Source organism: Pangasianodon hypophthalmus, chromosome 6 (assembly GCF_027358585.1).
Source record: "Pangasianodon hypophthalmus isolate fPanHyp1 chromosome 6, fPanHyp1.pri, whole genome shotgun sequence".
In the NCBI taxonomy this organism is placed as follows: domain Eukaryota; kingdom Metazoa; phylum Chordata; class Actinopteri; order Siluriformes; family Pangasiidae; genus Pangasianodon; species Pangasianodon hypophthalmus.
In genome coordinates this window covers 875,803-893,668 of record NC_069715.1, presented here as the reverse complement: position 1 = coordinate 893,668, position 17,866 = coordinate 875,803, and the positions used below count along the sequence as shown (strand labels likewise).

Below are 17,866 nucleotides of genomic sequence, written 5' to 3'. Positions count from 1 at the left end.
AACAACATTTAGCAAGCAATAAAAGGTTTCCTCTAGTTTTGTAAAATAAATGGAGACAAACTCACAGATTAACAAAAATTAAGGAGTGAGGAAAGGTTTTCCACGCTTAGTGGTTTCCAGCTCTATTGAAATCTCTCCTTCTCACTGCTGACTTTGTGCTTTTGGTTTGTAGCCAAGAACAAACATCATTTTCATCATGGTTTCAGGGGCTTCTGGGGCCCTTAACATGCTCAAAATCTCCTGAAATTCAGCAGACACCTCAGAGGCTTCGGTCATTAGACCTATTAGGGCGTAGTGGGGGCTCTACAGCGCCCCCTTTCACACGGTATATAAACATGGTGCATACGTGGTATATGTATGAAACTCAGGACACACGTGGTACCGGTGAATAAGGTCCAGTTCCAACAGTAACTGGAACCACAAGCAGTTTTGTACTCAGGACTCCATCAGTGGACAGTGGATAGATTTTAACAAACCGGACTTCATGTGAAAACTGATGAATTTCCTGGTTACACAATCGCACTATGTGTCCATGTAGTACAGTTATAGAAAGGAATGATTTATAATCGCACGATCGGGTGTCACCCAGATGAAGATGGGTTCCTTTGAGTCTGGTTCCTCTCAAGGTTTCTTCCTCACCACCGTCACCTCTGGCTCACTCATTAGGGATAAATTCATACATTTACAATTTATTTTGGTTAAAATTAATCTGAATGTGTTTATTTCTGTAAAGCTGCTTTGTGTCAGTGTTCACTGCTAAAAGCGCTACACAAATAAAATTGAACTGAATCATACGAGAAGCAGTGAGTGCTCTTTGGCGTTGCGGCCATCTATCTGCTGCGAAAGCGAAAACGCTGGACTGTTTGGGTCCACGGAACAATTCAGACTCGGCGAGTGCCACTGAATCAGGTCCGAGTCCTGCAGCATGTCACGTGACTATTTCAAAGGGACTCGTTGTGGCAGCTGGGGCACGCACGTCTCTGTGGCGCAATCGGTTAGCGCGTTCGGCTGTTAACCGAAAGGTTGGTGGTTCGAGCCCACCCAGGGACGAGCAGCTCTTTTCCCTTCATTACCTCTCACTTTTAACTAATAAAGAACCAAACCGCAGCACTGCTGCACAGGAAAACCTAGCGGTTAAAAAAACCCACATAATACACAAAAAAACATAATGTATTAATATATTTACTTGCAGTGACATTATTCCGTCACTAGAGGGAGCCGTGAAGCACAAAATACTACCTCATGAACACATGATATTTATAATATGTACCTTGATGCCGTTGCTTAAATATTTATGGTGTTTTATATATTTTCATTCTTGTTTGTACTTAGTATAACATTAAATTATATATCCGAGTATTACTTGGAAAACCCACAATATCAGATAAGTTTTTCCACACAGCATTTTTTTTTCTTGTGTCTCTGCATGTAGCCAGAAACAAATCATAAAGAATTCACCAACTGCTAAACGCTAGAGTTACTTTTTCCTCCATCTTGTCTGATGGTCTTCGGTCGCTTTGTCTCTGTGCGCAGGCTAACAGTAACCGAGAATATAATAATCACCTACACGCATATAGTCAGAATAAATTAGAAATTTAAAATGCGAATAAAAATTCACTTAAAAGGGGTTCGAGGTTACAGGCTTTTCCTGTTTGTCAGCTACAAAACCCTACGATCACACAACAAAGTGACAAAGCGTTTATCTTCTCCGTACGTGTGCAACACAGAGCCGTGATTTCAGTAACATTGAGAGATCTTATTCATTCTGTGCAAATCAGGTATGAAGTAAACTAAAGTGACGAATCCAAGCGATTGGCTCGAATGATTCCTCAGAACAATCCTGTGGTCCAACGTTTCTTCAGTTCCCCGTTCACAACTTTAGCTCCCACCTTATTACAATCTTCTTCTCCTGTTATACACGACATCTCATTAAACGTATATAGAGACGTTAGGAAGAAAAATAAAGCTCAGAAGGAAGTAGCAGAGATCGTTGGTGTCTCTGGTGAGTTTCCATCGTATCATACGAGATGATGAAGAAGCAGCGAGTGCTCTTTGGCGTTGCGGCCATCGTATCTGCTGCGAAAGCGAAAACGCCGGACTGTCTGGGTCCAGGAAACGGTTCAGACTCGGCTGGCACACATCGATGAGGTCCGGTTCTAGCGGTCTTTGGACTAGTCTTTAACTACTGGAGTACGATTTAGTGACTCTTTCAAAGGGACTCGTTGTGGCAGCTGGGGCACGCACGTCTCTGTGGCGCAATCGGTTAGCGCGTTCGGCTGTTAACCGAAAGGTTGGTGGTTCGAGCCCACCCAGGGACGAGCAGCTCTTTTCCCTTCATTACCTCTCACTTTTAACTAATAAAGAACCAAACCGCAGCACTGCTGCACAGGAAAACCTAGCGGTTACCAAGAAAAAAAAAAACCACACAAAAACAAAATGTATTAAAAATATTTACCTGCAATGACATTATTCTGTCACTAGAGGGAGCTGTGAAGCGCTTTAGAGTGCATGTGGCAGTAAACAGCAGTGAACAGATATTACATCTTACATTTATCTCTTTCATACCAACAAGCAGCGGAAGGTTCAATTCCTTCACCACTGAGTTCACCAACTACTAGACGCATGAACTTGTTTATTCCATCTTTAAATAAATAAATGTTTAATAAAATAAAGTAAAAAGTTAAATTAACCCACTTGAGAAAATTACTCCAGTAACAAAACGTTAAACTCCACCCTCAAGCACATTAAATATGTTTATATTCAAATTTTGTGACGTGTTTTGCTCTGATATGACGTAAGAATTGCTCATATTTTATTTTATTACCAAATTTTTAGCTTCATTAATTACATTTCCATGATATTTACTGAAGGTTTTTGCTTTCCTGGTGACGTAGCTAGCAATGAATTTATCCTTTATCCAATCACGGATAAGTATAAAAACCACCAGGGTGCGAAAAATTGAAAAAAAAAAAATGCTTACAAATTTAGTAATAAAATAATTAACAACCAAGACAAACAATTTACTTTTTAAATACACAGGAAGCACAATATTCAAAATTTAAATAAACAAAGACAAAACAATAAAAAAAACCCTCCAAATTTAATCTATATAAAGATCTCAAATCTGAAAATAAGTATCTGCGCCATCAATTCAGCGCGAGCTAGGCTAGTCATAACCATGCTAACATTAGCTAACGTTAGCTAGCATAGTTCACGATGAAGGGTGCCAATACTTAATGTTTATTTTTGTTTGTTTGTTTAATTTAAACTATTGAAATATACTTATACTGAAATATGCAGTGTGTGAATCGATGTGTGTTTGTTGTACTTTGCTAATTTGTTGATAGTGACAGATTTTTGACAATCTGCGTCACTTGTAGCTAACTGGCTAATCTGACATGCTAACTAATTAGCTTCGTAGTTTGGAAAAGTAAATAAAAGTTAATTGTAAAAATATAAACCAATAGTTTCCTCATCTAAATGTAAATAATTAACATTACTCTTACTTCAGATAATGACAGACCGAAAAAATTATATTAATTATAAGTTTTTAAAAGAAATACATTTCTTACCACAGTCTCGCGCGCGCAGTTTTCTCTGAGGTAAAAATGCTGGTGAATAAATACAGAGCGCGCGAGCGAACGAACGAACGAATCGGCTCTTGGAGTCGGTTCTTTGAATCACCTATTTGAGGTGAACGTCAGTGGGAGTCGATTCCGCTGTTTGAACAACAGAAAAATAGCGCCATCTGCATTTCTCTCTCTCTCTCTCTCTCTCTCTCTCTGTTTTTAAGAGCAACTGATGTTGCGGTACGTTTATTATTTATTCGAGTTAAACCTTTGCTTGTTAAAAATGTAGTAAAATAAAAAAGAAGGGAAAAAAATATATAAAATTCCAAGGACTCTCTCATTACAATATTATTTTATGAGCATACTACAACTACTAAAATGATAATCTTTATTATTTAAACGTGTTTGGCTTTTTTATTGGAGACAGAGAGGCTTTTTTAATTCCCAAACCCCTCCAACAATAATATCTTTACAATCTAATAAGTAAAATAACTCTATAATAAATAATAACTTTGGTAATGGTGGGTTGTAATTTCCACCACAGTATCAAAATTTTAAAAATCACACCCACTTTCGAATATGTTTCACTAATCCCTGGGCATCACTGGAATCTCATCCTAAATGATCACTGCACATGTAGGCTACACGACTGCACCACAACATGGAAACCAACAGAAAGCACAACGCATCAGTGTGCTAAAGAAAAACAGAAGAAGTAAGCTAAAGAACTAGCAAGATGATGAGAGACTAGAACTTCGAGAACCAGGGGAGGTAGGAGATTCAAGAATTTGGAAACGAGGAACCAGGATAGAACTGGAGACCAGGAAACTAGGAGAAATACTATGGGTGAATCTCAATCAGCTCACTAGCTCGCTAGGTGGTGACTCAGTAGATCGGATACATGAGTTAAGGCACTAGGACCCTGGCTCACTACACATTGGGACGCTGACGACTCAATTTCCAGCGAAATGACTACGTACTCGCGTTGCAAAACAGGCAGGACCAATATCTTTGTTAGCTTAATCACACAAATTTCTCGCCATCACGGTGCTTCATGCAGGATCGTAGGCTAGCTAGTGGATTATTTTAAGTAATTAAACACTTAAAAGACTTAAAAGACTCAATCAAACTGTATATAGAATGTCAAATAAAGTTATAAATCGCTAACATAAGTAATCATTTGAGAGCTACAACAACGATAACAAGCTAGACGAAATTGGCTGAGAGTTCGTATGCCATTCTTTTCGAGCTGAGAGGCTTCGTAAGTGAGCATCGATGCTCCCTGGTTTTTGCGGTGCATTGTGGGATTTTTTTAGGGAGCGAATGTTCCAGTGAGCTGGAAGGATTTCATGATGGAGACAGAACTTAAAATGGCCACCTCCCTGATCAGCGGCCTGTCTACTGATCTAAGGAGATGACTGAGACGAACCCTGTGAAGCTAGTGAAACAGGGAGGTTCTCAATTCTTTGATTGTGTTTCCTTGATTTTTTAATATATACAAAATTCTACTGTGACATATTAAACATGCATTTTTTAAAGTCTGGCATACTTTCATCCAAGGTTTTTATTTGTACCCAGTGACCCTTCCCTTTTCTTATTTCTTTAAGATATATCAGTGAGCTTCTTCCTTCCTCCTCCACTAGAGTGCTCAGGTCTTCTGATTAACTTCTTCTCAGAGTTCCTAAATATCACTTTAGAACCAAAGGTGATGGTGCCTTTTCTGTGGAACATCTCCCTTTCCATGAGAGGTCAGCTTCTTCAATAGCCACTTTTTAATCTTCGTTGAAAATGTATTTTTATTCTTTAGCTTTATTAATCTTTATTATTATTGTTACTATACAATACTTTTAAATATAACTCTATTATTGCTTATTTGTTTGATCGATTTTTAAAGCACTTCTGTTGTTTTTAAATGTGCTCTATAAATAAAGATTGACTTGACTTGAATTAATATTATTATTTTGGTATAACTACTTTTAATTATCTTATCCTTCAATTTAATTTGTTTTCTGGGAGATTTGGAGCATTTATACTTCACGCTCGAATAAAAAACACTTATGAGTAGGAACTGCTTGTGTATCCTTAATCTGGGAGCCTGCTAGCTCTGTGTTGCTTGCTTCGTTTAAGTGACTTTAAAGAGTTAATACGTCCTTGAAGATGACAGGCTTAGATCGGTTTCCAGGTCACGGGCTGAAGGATCGAGGAATTAAAAGAGACATCCATTAGAGAACAGGGCTGCACCTTAAATGAGGTTGTAACTAGAGAACTAGGTTACTAGGAGAACTTTGAGAACCAGGGGAACTTGGAGAATATAGAAATAGGCAACTGGAGAACTAGAAGAGACTAGAACTAAAAAAAAAAACCTAGGGATTTAGAAGGTATTGGAATTAGGAGTCTTGCTGACTGAAAAAATTCCAGCCTGGAAACTAGAAGCTAGGAAGTTCTTGAACTTACAACGCTTTTCTGCCTTTCGATTGATTTATGCAGGTCACTATCCATTAACCACAATCTGTATTTTGCTCCAATTTCCAACTGCAAGTGAGCCGTGCGGTACGTAAGTAGCTGTGCAGAATTTGCTTCCTTTCTTGAACTCAGGTATTATGTTTGTGGAGTTGCATGGGTGTGGGTATAGAAACAGTGCTGATTGGTCAAATTGAATGATAACAGAATCATCCTGATTAACATCTCTAACTTGAGAAGCTTTTCCACCGCACAGTACAGATCACTGATCTTCTGTAGTGCAGTGACTGTCTGATAAACTTTATCTCTCTTTTATTATTTCTGTTTAACTTTTCTGCAAGATTTAGGAGGAAGAGCACAAGTTTCATTTCATCCAATTTAATGTGTTATATTCATTTTTTTTTAAATTGATTTATCCACAGAATATATCCAGCTTCATTTTCCATTTCTTAACCATGACCCATGTAAAATCCACCATCTTCATTCTTGGTCACTTTGTTCGCACCCTGCATAGTTTATATATTTGTTACCTAGTGTCCTACATGCATGGTGTAGATCCGTGCTTGAGATTCAGTAACTTGTCTGTCTAGAAACAGATTTTTACTATTTTCACAAAATAAAAATAAAGTTTTGGCATGCTTTGACTGGTTGTGGCTGTGCACACCAAAGTGTAAACCAAAGTTTAAAGTTTTGCTTAAAAGTTTATAGTTTACATGGCCAAAATCTTTGAGCTAAAAATCTTTCAAGATTTACAGAAGTTTCAATAACGCTAATTTTGTTCATACTCACGCACGCCTTGTTGATAAACACCAATCAGCCATAAATTAACAAGATTTACATGCATCTACGCCCGTACAAGGCAAAGCTCATAGAAAGAAAACAGCAAAACGACAACTAAATCTTCCAGTAACGCAGCTCAGCCATTGCAGCACGTCAGCTACCACAGATACACACTAACTCTTCCTCCTTTATAGGGTGCCATTACTTTTGTTCTAATTGAACATCTATTTGTTTTTAATTGCTTTCTTTCAAGTCATTAATATGAAGCTAAAGAAATGTTCATTCAATTTTCCCAACAAACTGGATTTTTCATGAACACCACATTTCTCTTGTAAAAGTTCCTGCGAACGATTTCCGAATAAATTCGTTTGTATGCAGTTGAATAACTGAGATAAATGAGAGTTTGCTTCAGTATATTTCCACTGAAGATTAAAGTATTGGCACCCTTGTGTTTGGGTTCACACACTGCCATTACTCTACACTCTCTCTCTCTCTGCTGAGGTGACCTCTGGAGAAACTCCACCTACTTTCAAGAGTAATGTTTTATGATGGGAAACAGACACACAATAGAAAAGCTCTAAAAGAGACTGTAATTAGGGAAATACAAGGGACTGGAACGAGGAGATGTTCAGAACTTAAATAACTAAGAATAAAAATAGGAAAGTACAGGAAAGCAAAGTGACAAGGACTAGGGAACTAGGGGAACTCCAGGAAGTAAGAAACAGGAAGTCTGTGTGACGTTGCAGATTTGTCTTTATTAGATGTAGACCCTGGAAGGTTTCACAGCACTGCTGAGTTTCACACATGCGGCAGAATATTTTCTTCAGGAGTCGATTACAAGTTTAAATGAATCACTCAAGGAGTCATTTATGAATGTAAGCGAATCACTGGAGGAGTCATTTACAAATGTTAGTGAACCCTATAGGAGTCATGATCAAATGTAGCCTGCAGCTTTGTACCAGCTACGAATGCGTACGTGACAAAAAAAAGCTTCGAACCTTGAATTTTAAATGTAAGTGAATAACTTGAGAAATTGTTTACAACTGTAAAGCGAGTCACTTGTATCATAGCTAATGGTTATATTTGTGTTTGTAGATTAACATATCACCTCACAGCTTTCGTAGTTGGCTTACGTGGCTAATTTGGTAGTTAACCTTACTTAGCTATTTAGCTAGCTAAAGAGGTGTAAGGAATTAAAGGAAAAAATGAACTATGGTGTTCTATCCCTCCAGTGACATGTCAAATCTGAAGCATTGAAGCTAACAAACACACTGCATGATGTTTTCCTTTAATTTCATTTTACTATGTGAACAGTCTAGTCTTTCTAGTCACATGTGCAGATAAATTTGACTATCTTCACATTTATCGCTGAGATACGAGCTGTTATTTTTTAAAAATTTTGATTTACTATTTTATTTCTAACCAGAACCAGGTAACGTGACCGTACGTTCACACTAGCGCATGACAAATCAGTCGTGTCACTTGTAGTTTGTCTCTCCGCTATTGTTGTCACTTGTGGGCGTGGCCTGTCCAGTGTTTTTTTTTTTTTTTAGTTCTTATGAGAAATTATAATAGCGATATATACCTTCTAAAGCTCGGATTCGTACTGGTATCCTTCTCAGATTAGCAAAGCGTGCTAACTGTACTAGCTACGTACACTCACTAGAGACACTAACGATCTCTGCTACTTCCTTCCGAGCTTTATTTTTCTTCCAAACATCTCCATACACATTTAATAATGAAACCACGGTTGTAAGTTTTTCTTCCAGTTTTGCGTCAAACACTACACTGTAGACGTTACAGATTTTACAGTAATTTCCTAGCAACCTGAGTATCGTATAATTTACAGTAAACAACTGTAAAGCATATTTACAGTAAAGTACCGTAATATCTTACACACATAGTGTAAAGTAACACAACCAACCCAGGGTGTTGATGCAGGATACAGCTGAGCTGAAAGGGTCTTGCTCAAGGATCCAATCAAGGCAGTTTGTTGGTGCTGTGATTTGAACACATGACCTTCTTATCTGCATCATGACTAGCATGACTAGCTTGCACTGATTCGTTGTGATCTTTTACTGGTGTTAATTCAGTGCTAGAAGTAGTTGAACCAATGCAAGCTAGTGGTGTTATGGTGTCGCTGTGGTTAAGACTTTGAGTCACTGTTCAGAAGGTTGTATGTTCAAATCCCAGCACTGTCATGATTGGTCAAGACCCGTAACCTTCAGCTCAGCTGGATCCTGCATCAGCCAGAAGAACATGTGTTCTCCTGTGCACCCAGATGAGGATGGTTCCCTTTTGACTCTGGTTCCTCTCAAGGTTTCTTCCTCATATCATCTCAGGGAGTTTTTCCTCACCACCGTTCGCCTCTGGTTTCCTCATTAGGGATAAATTCACATATTTACAATATATTTTTTGTGAATCCATTTATTTCTGTAAAGCTGCTTTGTGACAATGTTCATTGTTAAAAGCACTACACAAATAAAACTGAATTGAATTGAATTGCTCTGGGTTATGTGTCATTTTATACACTATTAAGATATTACAGTACTTTACTGTAAATATATTTTACAGTTGTTTACTGTAAAGTTTACAGCAATTTATTGCAGTGTAGGTAAATAGGAAATAATTGAAGGTAGGAACTAAAGTTGTTAACGGGGAACTGAAGAAACGTCAGACCACACGCACCATCGGATCGGTCCAATCGTTCGGATTTGTCGCTTTAATACATCACACCTAATTTGCATAGAATTGAGAAAATCTTCATGTTGCACACGTACGAACGCACGAATAAACAATGCGACACCTGTCACTTTGCCGCTCTGTCAAGTAGAATATGTAATATAGAGAGACTATAGAAATCTGACGAGAATCTTATTTGATCGTGTTGCTGTGTGGGCGTGGCCTTTATTAAAGTCGCCCCGCCCCCGTCCCAGCCCCTGTGCACCATGGGAGTTTACAATAACCTAATATACAATAAACTGTAGTTTTTAATATTTTATTCCCTCAAACAGAAATAAAAAGGAGAACACGTGGGACGCCTTTCGCAGAGCGACGCAGTGACGTACCTCGTTGTGTGTGTACCGTATCTGTCTACTACACAAAACTACACAAAACACAATTACACAACTTTTCATTTGCAGGTATCCATTTAGGAGACGCTTTTATCTAAAGCCACTTACTCCTGCAGCAGAATCTGATCCAGGCGTCGAGCCGAGCCGCTGGAGGCTAAGAGCCTTAATATATAATAACACTAATTACTAAAACGTTGCTCAGGAGCTTTTCTGACACTCCCGGGATTTAAACGCTGCTCTTTTCTTCGGGAAAATCATTTCCAGACTTTTTAAAATCATTTTTAAAGATAATAAAAGTTAGTGCATCAAATAACAACAAATGTCTACATGCAGAAGATTTACAATCTTAGTGTTGTAGCTTGTTGTTTACAAGCTTAGTGTATTTCCTTTCCTTTTTCTTTCTTTCTTTCTTTCTTTTTTAAACCCAAACGTTTTTTTTCTGAAATCCAAACTTATCCAAATTTGCAATAAATAAATAAATAAATAAAAGATGATGTTCAGTGGACATGTTTGGTGTCTGACTCGAGCTACACGGCTAATTTATCATGGCTAGTTCATAGTCTCCATGTTATCATGTCTAAATCATCACACTTTATTTATTTATTTCTATCGCCAGAACTTTTTTTTTTTCACAAAAAATAAAACCGAAGAGGAAAAACATTTCTATACACATCAGATTAGATTTATTTCTAGATTGTATTAAAATTTTATTTGTGTATAAATGTAGAAATTGAGGAAGTGTAACAAGGGCACGGACTTTCTATCATTAGAGCATTTAATTTTACTGAGTGTTTTTATTTTTTTATTTTTTTTAATAAAAACTAATAGTCTGTATGCACTTCATATTAGTTTATTTGTCTAGAAAGATGTTTTTCTATCATCAGATCATTTATTTTTCTCATAAAGAACAAACAATTTTTAGTCAAAATTCATATTCATATTTATTTCTTGAATTATTTCTATTTACATATTGTAGTCAATTTTAATTTTTTTCATTCTGTATGAAATTATTTATTTTTGTTATTGGATCTTTTTTAATCTTCGTTTTTATTGAACGATTTTAGTTTTTATTCCAAAAATAGCTTTAGTATCCACATCATATTAATATTTAAGATTAGTTTCTATAAACATTTTGTATTTTTAAAACATTTTGTTTATGAAGGTACGAATATCATCATTAAAAAAAACTATCTATCTATTCATTTATCTATCTGTCTATCTTTTTATTTATTTATTTACTTACTTACTTACTTATCTATTTACTTATTTATCTATCTATCTATCTATCTATCTTTTTACTTATTTATTTATTTATTTACCTATTTACTTATTTATCTATCTATCTATCTGTCTATCTTTTTATTTATTTATTTATTTATTTGTCTATTTATTGGCTCATTTTTTTAATAAAGAGTGAACAGTTTCTGTACACACATCACATTAGTTTGTTTATATCTAAAGATATAAAAGTGCAAAAATATATGTATATATTTGGTAAACAGAATAAAACTAAAATAATTTCCTGTATAAATATGACATCAAAGCGAAGTGTGCGTTTCAAAGCTGCCGCCGCGCGCGCGCTTCTCCCCGGCCGGCAGCGCTGGCCTGTGATTGGCCGCGCGCGGCTCATTTGCATTGACGTCAGTAGAGGCTGTAGGTCAATCCTCGCGCGTGCTTTTATTGGATCTGCTGCTGTCAAGCAGCGCTGAAGGACTGGAAAAGACGAGGAGCAGAAAAACACCATTTATTCCGCTGCTTTTCTGCCGCTTTCAGGCTCCGATCCGCTCCGCCGACGCGCTCAGGGTCGAAGCGGAGAAGTCGAGGGCGCAGTTTTTTTTTTGTTTTTTTTTTTTGCGCGGATCCTGAGCGGGTTACCCGCAGACAATCTGACAGCCTCTAGCCTACATCTCTTTTCCTTTTTTTGCTTCTAAAAGAGGAGAAATCGGAGGCCGTGTGATTCTGTGCTGAGCGCTTTTCTTTCTTTTTTTCTTCTCTGAAACCGCGGATTTTTCTTCGTGTCCATCTCGGATGCGAGCGCGTGAGCACACCGCCTCGGAAACTGCGCTTTTTTTGGGTGTAAAATGTCCCTTTTGGGTGCAGAAAGGCGCAGGATTAATCCGCCGCAGTAATGCTGAGGGAATATTTTCGCCTGTTGAAACGCTGTGAAGCGCACAAGATCTCCTCCGTCACCAAAAGCTGATTTTCTCTCTCCAGATTTCAGGGTGGAGTAAAAAAAAAAAAAAAACATAAAAAAATAAAACAAGGCCAAACATGGATCAAACTCCGGCCTGGAACTAACTACAAGACTACATTTCTTTCTTTCTTTCTTTCTCTTCTGTTCTTTTCTTTTCTTTTCTTCTTTTGAAAAGAGGTTACAGTGACATAATGACGGAGTGGTGATGATGATGATGATGATGATCATAATGATGATGGTGATGAAGATGAAGAAGATGATGATGATGATGGTGATGATGATGGTGATGTGGAATGAAGTGGGTTTGATCTAAAATGGAGCTCCATGGAGTTTGAGCGCGAGAGGAAATCTGTTTCCTGGTCAGGGGGGTGGGGGGGAAAAGGAAGATAGACTATTATTATTATTATTATTATTGTTATTATTATTATTATTATTATTATTAGTATCATCATTTTTTATTATTATTATTATTATTATCGTTATTATTATTATTATTAATGCATTCAAACAGGGAAATAAAGGACAAAAAGAGAAGGAGAAGAAGAAGATAATCAAGTGGAGAACGTAATGTTCCTGGCCTGGTTTGGAGAACTTATGTGGAGTATCTAAAGGGTCTTCTAGGTGGACGTTTAAAAAAAAAAAAAAAAAAAAAAAAAAAAAGTGGAGAACGTGACCAGGCCTGGGTTGGAGGAGAAGAACTCAACGAGAAGAACTAGAGAACATAATGTGCCTGGCCTTGTTTGTAGGACTTTGTAGATGCTGAGTATCTAAAAGGGCCTTCTTAGTGGACTTAAGGAAAAAAGAAGTAGAGGAACAAGCGGAGAACGTAACAGGCCTGATCTGAAGGACTCAAGTCAAAGGGAAGAAGAAGATAATCAAAAGGAGAACGTATCTCAGCTTGGATTGGAGGAATTGAGAAGATCAAGAAGTCGACTGGGGAATCTAAGAGGCCTTGCGTGGAGGATTTAAACTAGAGAACATAACGTGCCTGGTCTTTTTTTTTTTTTGGAGAACTTGCTATAAATCATAGAGGCTTTCTATGAGGACCTAAGAAAAGGACATACGGTTTGGTCTGGACAAAGAAAGGAGGATTGGAGAACCTGAGTGAAAAAGAAAGACCTAGCTAGGCGTCCTGGCTTGGAGGACATAACGAGACGAGAAGAAGAAGAGAAGAAGAGGAAGAAGAAGCGGGAGTGAAGCATGGGCTGTGCTTCCAGCATCCATATCTCGGATCGGGTGGTGTATCACAGTGGAAAAGAGTCCGAGGACTGCCCCCCACACTCCCCCCCGCAGGGCAACAACACCCAGAACTGCCCCATCAAGGCCTCTGAGTACAAGGTGACACACACACACACACACACACACACACACACACACAGCATACAATCAGAGCGTGTGCTGATATTAAATTCTCGACGCTTTATCACGGTTCTTATGTCATTTCTGACCTCCATGTTGGGTTTTTTTTTAATTCTCCCATGGAATTATGGGATTGCCTTCTGTGAGAAGGACACATGCCACTTTATCTGCCCTACTTAGGCAGCCTTCTCCCGAAGGGAACCACGAGAGTGTGAGAAACACGGAGGACAGAACCGATCCAGCCGTGAAAATATCACACACCGGGATAAAATGTCAGCTGATTATCGCGATATGAGAATTTAACATTGGTGTGGTGCTGATGAGTGTGTGTGTGTGTGTGTGTGTGTGTGTGTGTGTGTACAACTGAGGGTTCCTAGAATCCTGGAGTCGACACACACACACGAAATAGACCCTCTGCTGACATTAAACACATTCACATTCAGCCCGCATGCAACACACACACACACACACACACACACACACACACACACATAGCATGTAGGCCAGGAACATGCTTTGGATTCTTTGTTTCTTTCTGTTTTTTTTTTTTTTTATACATCTATATTTTCTCCTAATTTTTATTCATTGCTAAGTCCCGCCCACTTCCTGCAGCGTCGTCTGAAATCTGTGTTTCTTCAAAATGTCGCAATTTTTCTAAAACATTTGAGGATTTAAGATTTTAATTATTAAACCAACTCCGGTTCACTCGTACTCGTCGACTGAATTTTTTATCTTCTTTCTTTTGATGCAAATTAATCTGTTTTGAAAAGATTCAACATCACGTCACACACACACACACACACACACACACACACACACACACACACTGGATAATGAGGCAGGGTTGTGTGTGTCAAGGCCGTCAGCACACACTCGTCCTCCTAGGCTGCATAGCTGATGACCAAAAAAAAAAAATCATACAATAAAAAAACAAAAACACGATACCCGCATGCGAAAAACGTTGTTCTGCGAGAAGCTATCATTCAACGTTTTTTTTTTTTTAACGTAAAAAGTAACATTTATGCATCTGACCAATTATTAAACAGGTCACAGTCACATGATCAGGATGTTCCCTTGTAGTGTGCGCAGTGTTGTCTAATGAAGGGTGCCAATATTTTCAGCATTTAAATAATTGCATTGTTGATATACTGATGTGTGTCAAGTCCCTGTTGCTATAGAAACGATAACGTATCAGAACGAGCACTTTAATATAAACCTGCGCTACTGTCAGAGCTGCTGTTATAGAAAACTAATCAACACCTTCTGACCAATCAGAATCCAGAATTCAGCAGCGCTGTGGTGTAAATATTTGATATCTTGTTCCTTAAAATGACTTCTGAAAGAAAACACGTGCTTCCTTTTACACAAATGAAGCCATCGTATTGTTTACAGTCGCTGCTCATGTGACATCATCGGAGGAGACGCTAACATACAAGATCGGCTAACACGATCGGCTAACATCGTTACGTTTACGCAGATCACTCGGACTTTCCTGCAGGACCGAAGTGGGCGTGTCTCAATGTTCCAGATTGTTGGAGATAATTGGCTAATGGTTTTACTGGGCGATACTTAAAATCATATAGTTAGCTAGCTAAATAACTAGCTAGCTTAGAGCTTACACCGGTGGAGATTCAGGTATATGATGATTAATTTTAAAACTAGCGTTGTATAAACAAATGAAGCGTATCGTAATTTACTTAAATTTTATCGTAGATCTAAACTTTGTCACACAGAATGACGTTGTTTCAGCATCTGCAGCTGTAAGTATGCAATGCTCAGTTTTTAGACTTGGTATAAATTTAAACGTAAACTTTGCTTACTTAAGTGTTAATCTCTTACGTGTTGGTTATTTGTAAACATGTAAACGTTGCGGTAGCTGGTGGTAATTTTGTTTCACTTGTATAACTCAAAATGATCGTGGTATCGGTGTATATATCACAGAATAATGTGTCGTCACTTCGATTTTACGAGAACTGAATTAATATACGGATATTTTTGGTATCTTTTGGTTTTCGATTGAACAAATAGTAGACGAGTTTATTCATCACGTCCAAATATGGAAGGATGTGAGATTTAAGGGGTTTGTTTATAAACTAACATCACAGTAAATTTTGTCCTTGTGTTCAGGGTAAAACGTGATATTTAGCGGAAACGATGGTGTTGATTTGGTAGCATGCAGCGTTATTAGTGTCAATGATGTCGACTCTGTTCCGTTGTTTTGTCTGTAACCTTTTGTCTAACTGGTGTATAACGAAAATCATTGACGTTGACGTTGACGTTAACGTACGTACGATGAATCCAGGCTAATCTAAAGCTTCCTAGCTTCAGTCTACATGGAAAAAGTAGCTTAAATACTTTGAAGCTACATGCGGGATTGACGTTTCCAATTAGGAACAGTTGCTAATCATAAGAAACTGCGTACTTTATAGAGTTCTTATAAACAATTTGTTTATAAGTCGCTCATTCTGAGTCACTTTGGTGCAATTTCTACTCCGCGGAAAAGAAGTAGCTACTGAAAGCAGCTCACGAATTAAAACGAGTTAAGAAAGAAAGTATAGAATTTATCAAAGCTGATCTATCGCTCGCTTGATGAAACTGTTTCACTAAATTACAAGCTGCTTTGTTTTGAAAAGATACAGGAAGTACAGGAACTTGTAGCTAGTCAAATAATTTTGCTAGCGACACTCCCACGTTCATTGGCTAAACACTGACGTTCGACAGGGATGAATTATTAATAAATTAGCGTTACACAGAGCAATAGCAGCATAAACTGACCGAGACTGTGTGCCTTGGTGTGGAACTGACTGCTACTGAAGTTCTGGAATATGTTTGAGTAAACAAACACTTCAGGAACTTTTCAGAACAAGAAATACATAGTTACGTTAAAATTTGCTGAAACAGTTGTCCTGCACCTGATCCGACGTTTCAACGTGAACATTCGGAAGTTTGCACTAAAAAAAAATTTCTTTATTGAATTTGCGTGATTATGAGGCTCGCTGATGTTATGTTAATAATTTTAGTTTCTTAAACTAGCTACAATCAAAATCATATAGTTAGATAGCTAAATAAGTAACTAGCTTAGAGCTTACGCCAGGTGAGATTCAGTTAGATGATGATTAATTTTCAAAACTAGTGTTCTACAAGCTTAGGAAAAAATTTTTCTTCTTATCGTAGGCAACGTGTCCTAGAAACATTCCGCTTTGCTGTTCAGGCCTCACCGTAGCTGATACAACACAAGCTCATTGTTTTTTTTTCCTAAAGATTTAACCAATCAGCAGTGTAGTAGAACAAGCTCCGCCCCCTCCCCCTTCCAGTAGTTCCTAGGGAAGTTCTACGCTGCCGTCAGTAATCCATGATTACGACATGATTTTGGTTGGAAAAAACATCAGTGTGAGAAAACATCTTTGTTTTTTTTGTTTTTTTTGTGTAATGGCCGTGGTTTTTGTTACTGACATTCAGAAAGTCAGGGATGATCGAAAAATACGAGTTCCCGAGTTATAATTACAACATTGTAGCAGCATTCGTGTGTGTTCACTTCGTAATTGCGATATTTCTGACAGGAACTGAAGTCTCAGCCTCAGGCGCTTCACCCATGGGATATACAGTGTGTGATAGCTATTTTACACTTTTCTGGCCAGAAGCTTCAGGATCTCAAAGGATGAAATCTAAATGACTCTGATTTCTGACAAGAAAACAAACGTTTGAATATCACAATGAAACTTTTTTCAGATTCAAATTTTTATTGGTCACATACACAATCACACTTGGTGCGTCACGTGAAATGATTTTTTTTCAACTTGACGTAGAAATTTACATAATTTATGTAACAAATTTACTTCTATACAGGTAGGAATGCAAAAATATAAAAACATAAAAATATGAAAATATGATAGAAGGGATACAAAGAGTTCAGTGGCAGAAACAGCGCTGTTCTGTTCGAGTGGTAATTATACATGGTAACAGCTGTTTATTTTATTTTAATAAGGCAAAATATATTTTTTTTCATTGATGATAAAAAACAAAACAAAAACAAATGTTTTCTCACTCTGTCCATTTTTTCCCCACTTTGTGGTTGTCACGTCGTAACAAAGGATTTCCAAAGGCAGCGTAGTACTTCCCTAGGAACTACTTAAAGGGGTTGAGGGCGGGGTCAGGGGCGGAGCCTGTTGTACTAAACTGCTGATTGGTTAAACTGATGAGCTTGTGTTGTATCAGCCACGGTGATGCTGAAGAGAGAAGCAAAGCTGTATTCGCAGCATGATGAAGTCACTGGACCAAAGAACGTTCACAGAATCACGTTTGCCGGCTTGTGATTGGCCAACAGCGATGTCAGTCAAATTACCACGTTCTGTGAAAGTAGGCGGGACTAAAAGCTGCGTTCACTGAGTGAAGAGATCTGGAGAGATCTGGGAGCAGGAACTCGTAAGATT

At 37.9% G+C, this 17,866-nt stretch overlaps 1 protein-coding gene and 2 non-coding genes across 4 annotated transcripts in view; all 3 read left to right on the top strand.

The window, feature by feature from the left end:
* The first annotated feature begins 976 nt into the window (after positions 1-976).
* Positions 977-1,050, top strand: trnan-guu (transfer RNA asparagine (anticodon GUU)). The gene has a single exon. It is a non-coding gene; the product is annotated as a tRNA-Asn (tRNA).
* Positions 1,051-2,244: 1,194 nt separating this feature from the next.
* trnan-guu (transfer RNA asparagine (anticodon GUU)) lies at positions 2,245-2,318 on the top strand. Its single transcript has one exon. It is a non-coding gene; the product is annotated as a tRNA-Asn (tRNA).
* A 9,186-nt stretch (positions 2,319-11,504) lies between these two features.
* The window catches only part of pde8a (phosphodiesterase 8A), a 50,750-nt gene continuing 44,388 nt past the window's right edge, over positions 11,505-17,866 (top strand). The window contains exons 1-2 of one of the 2 annotated variants that reach the window (XM_053234665.1): positions 11,505-12,436; positions 12,589-13,415. In XM_053234665.1, the coding sequence (XP_053090640.1) occupies positions 13,278-13,415 (138 nt within the window). In that variant the 5' untranslated portion in view covers positions 11,505-12,436; positions 12,589-13,277. Of the gene's footprint in view, positions 13,416-17,866 lie in introns of both variants that reach the window. The other variant, XM_053234664.1, reaches the window with a different exon arrangement.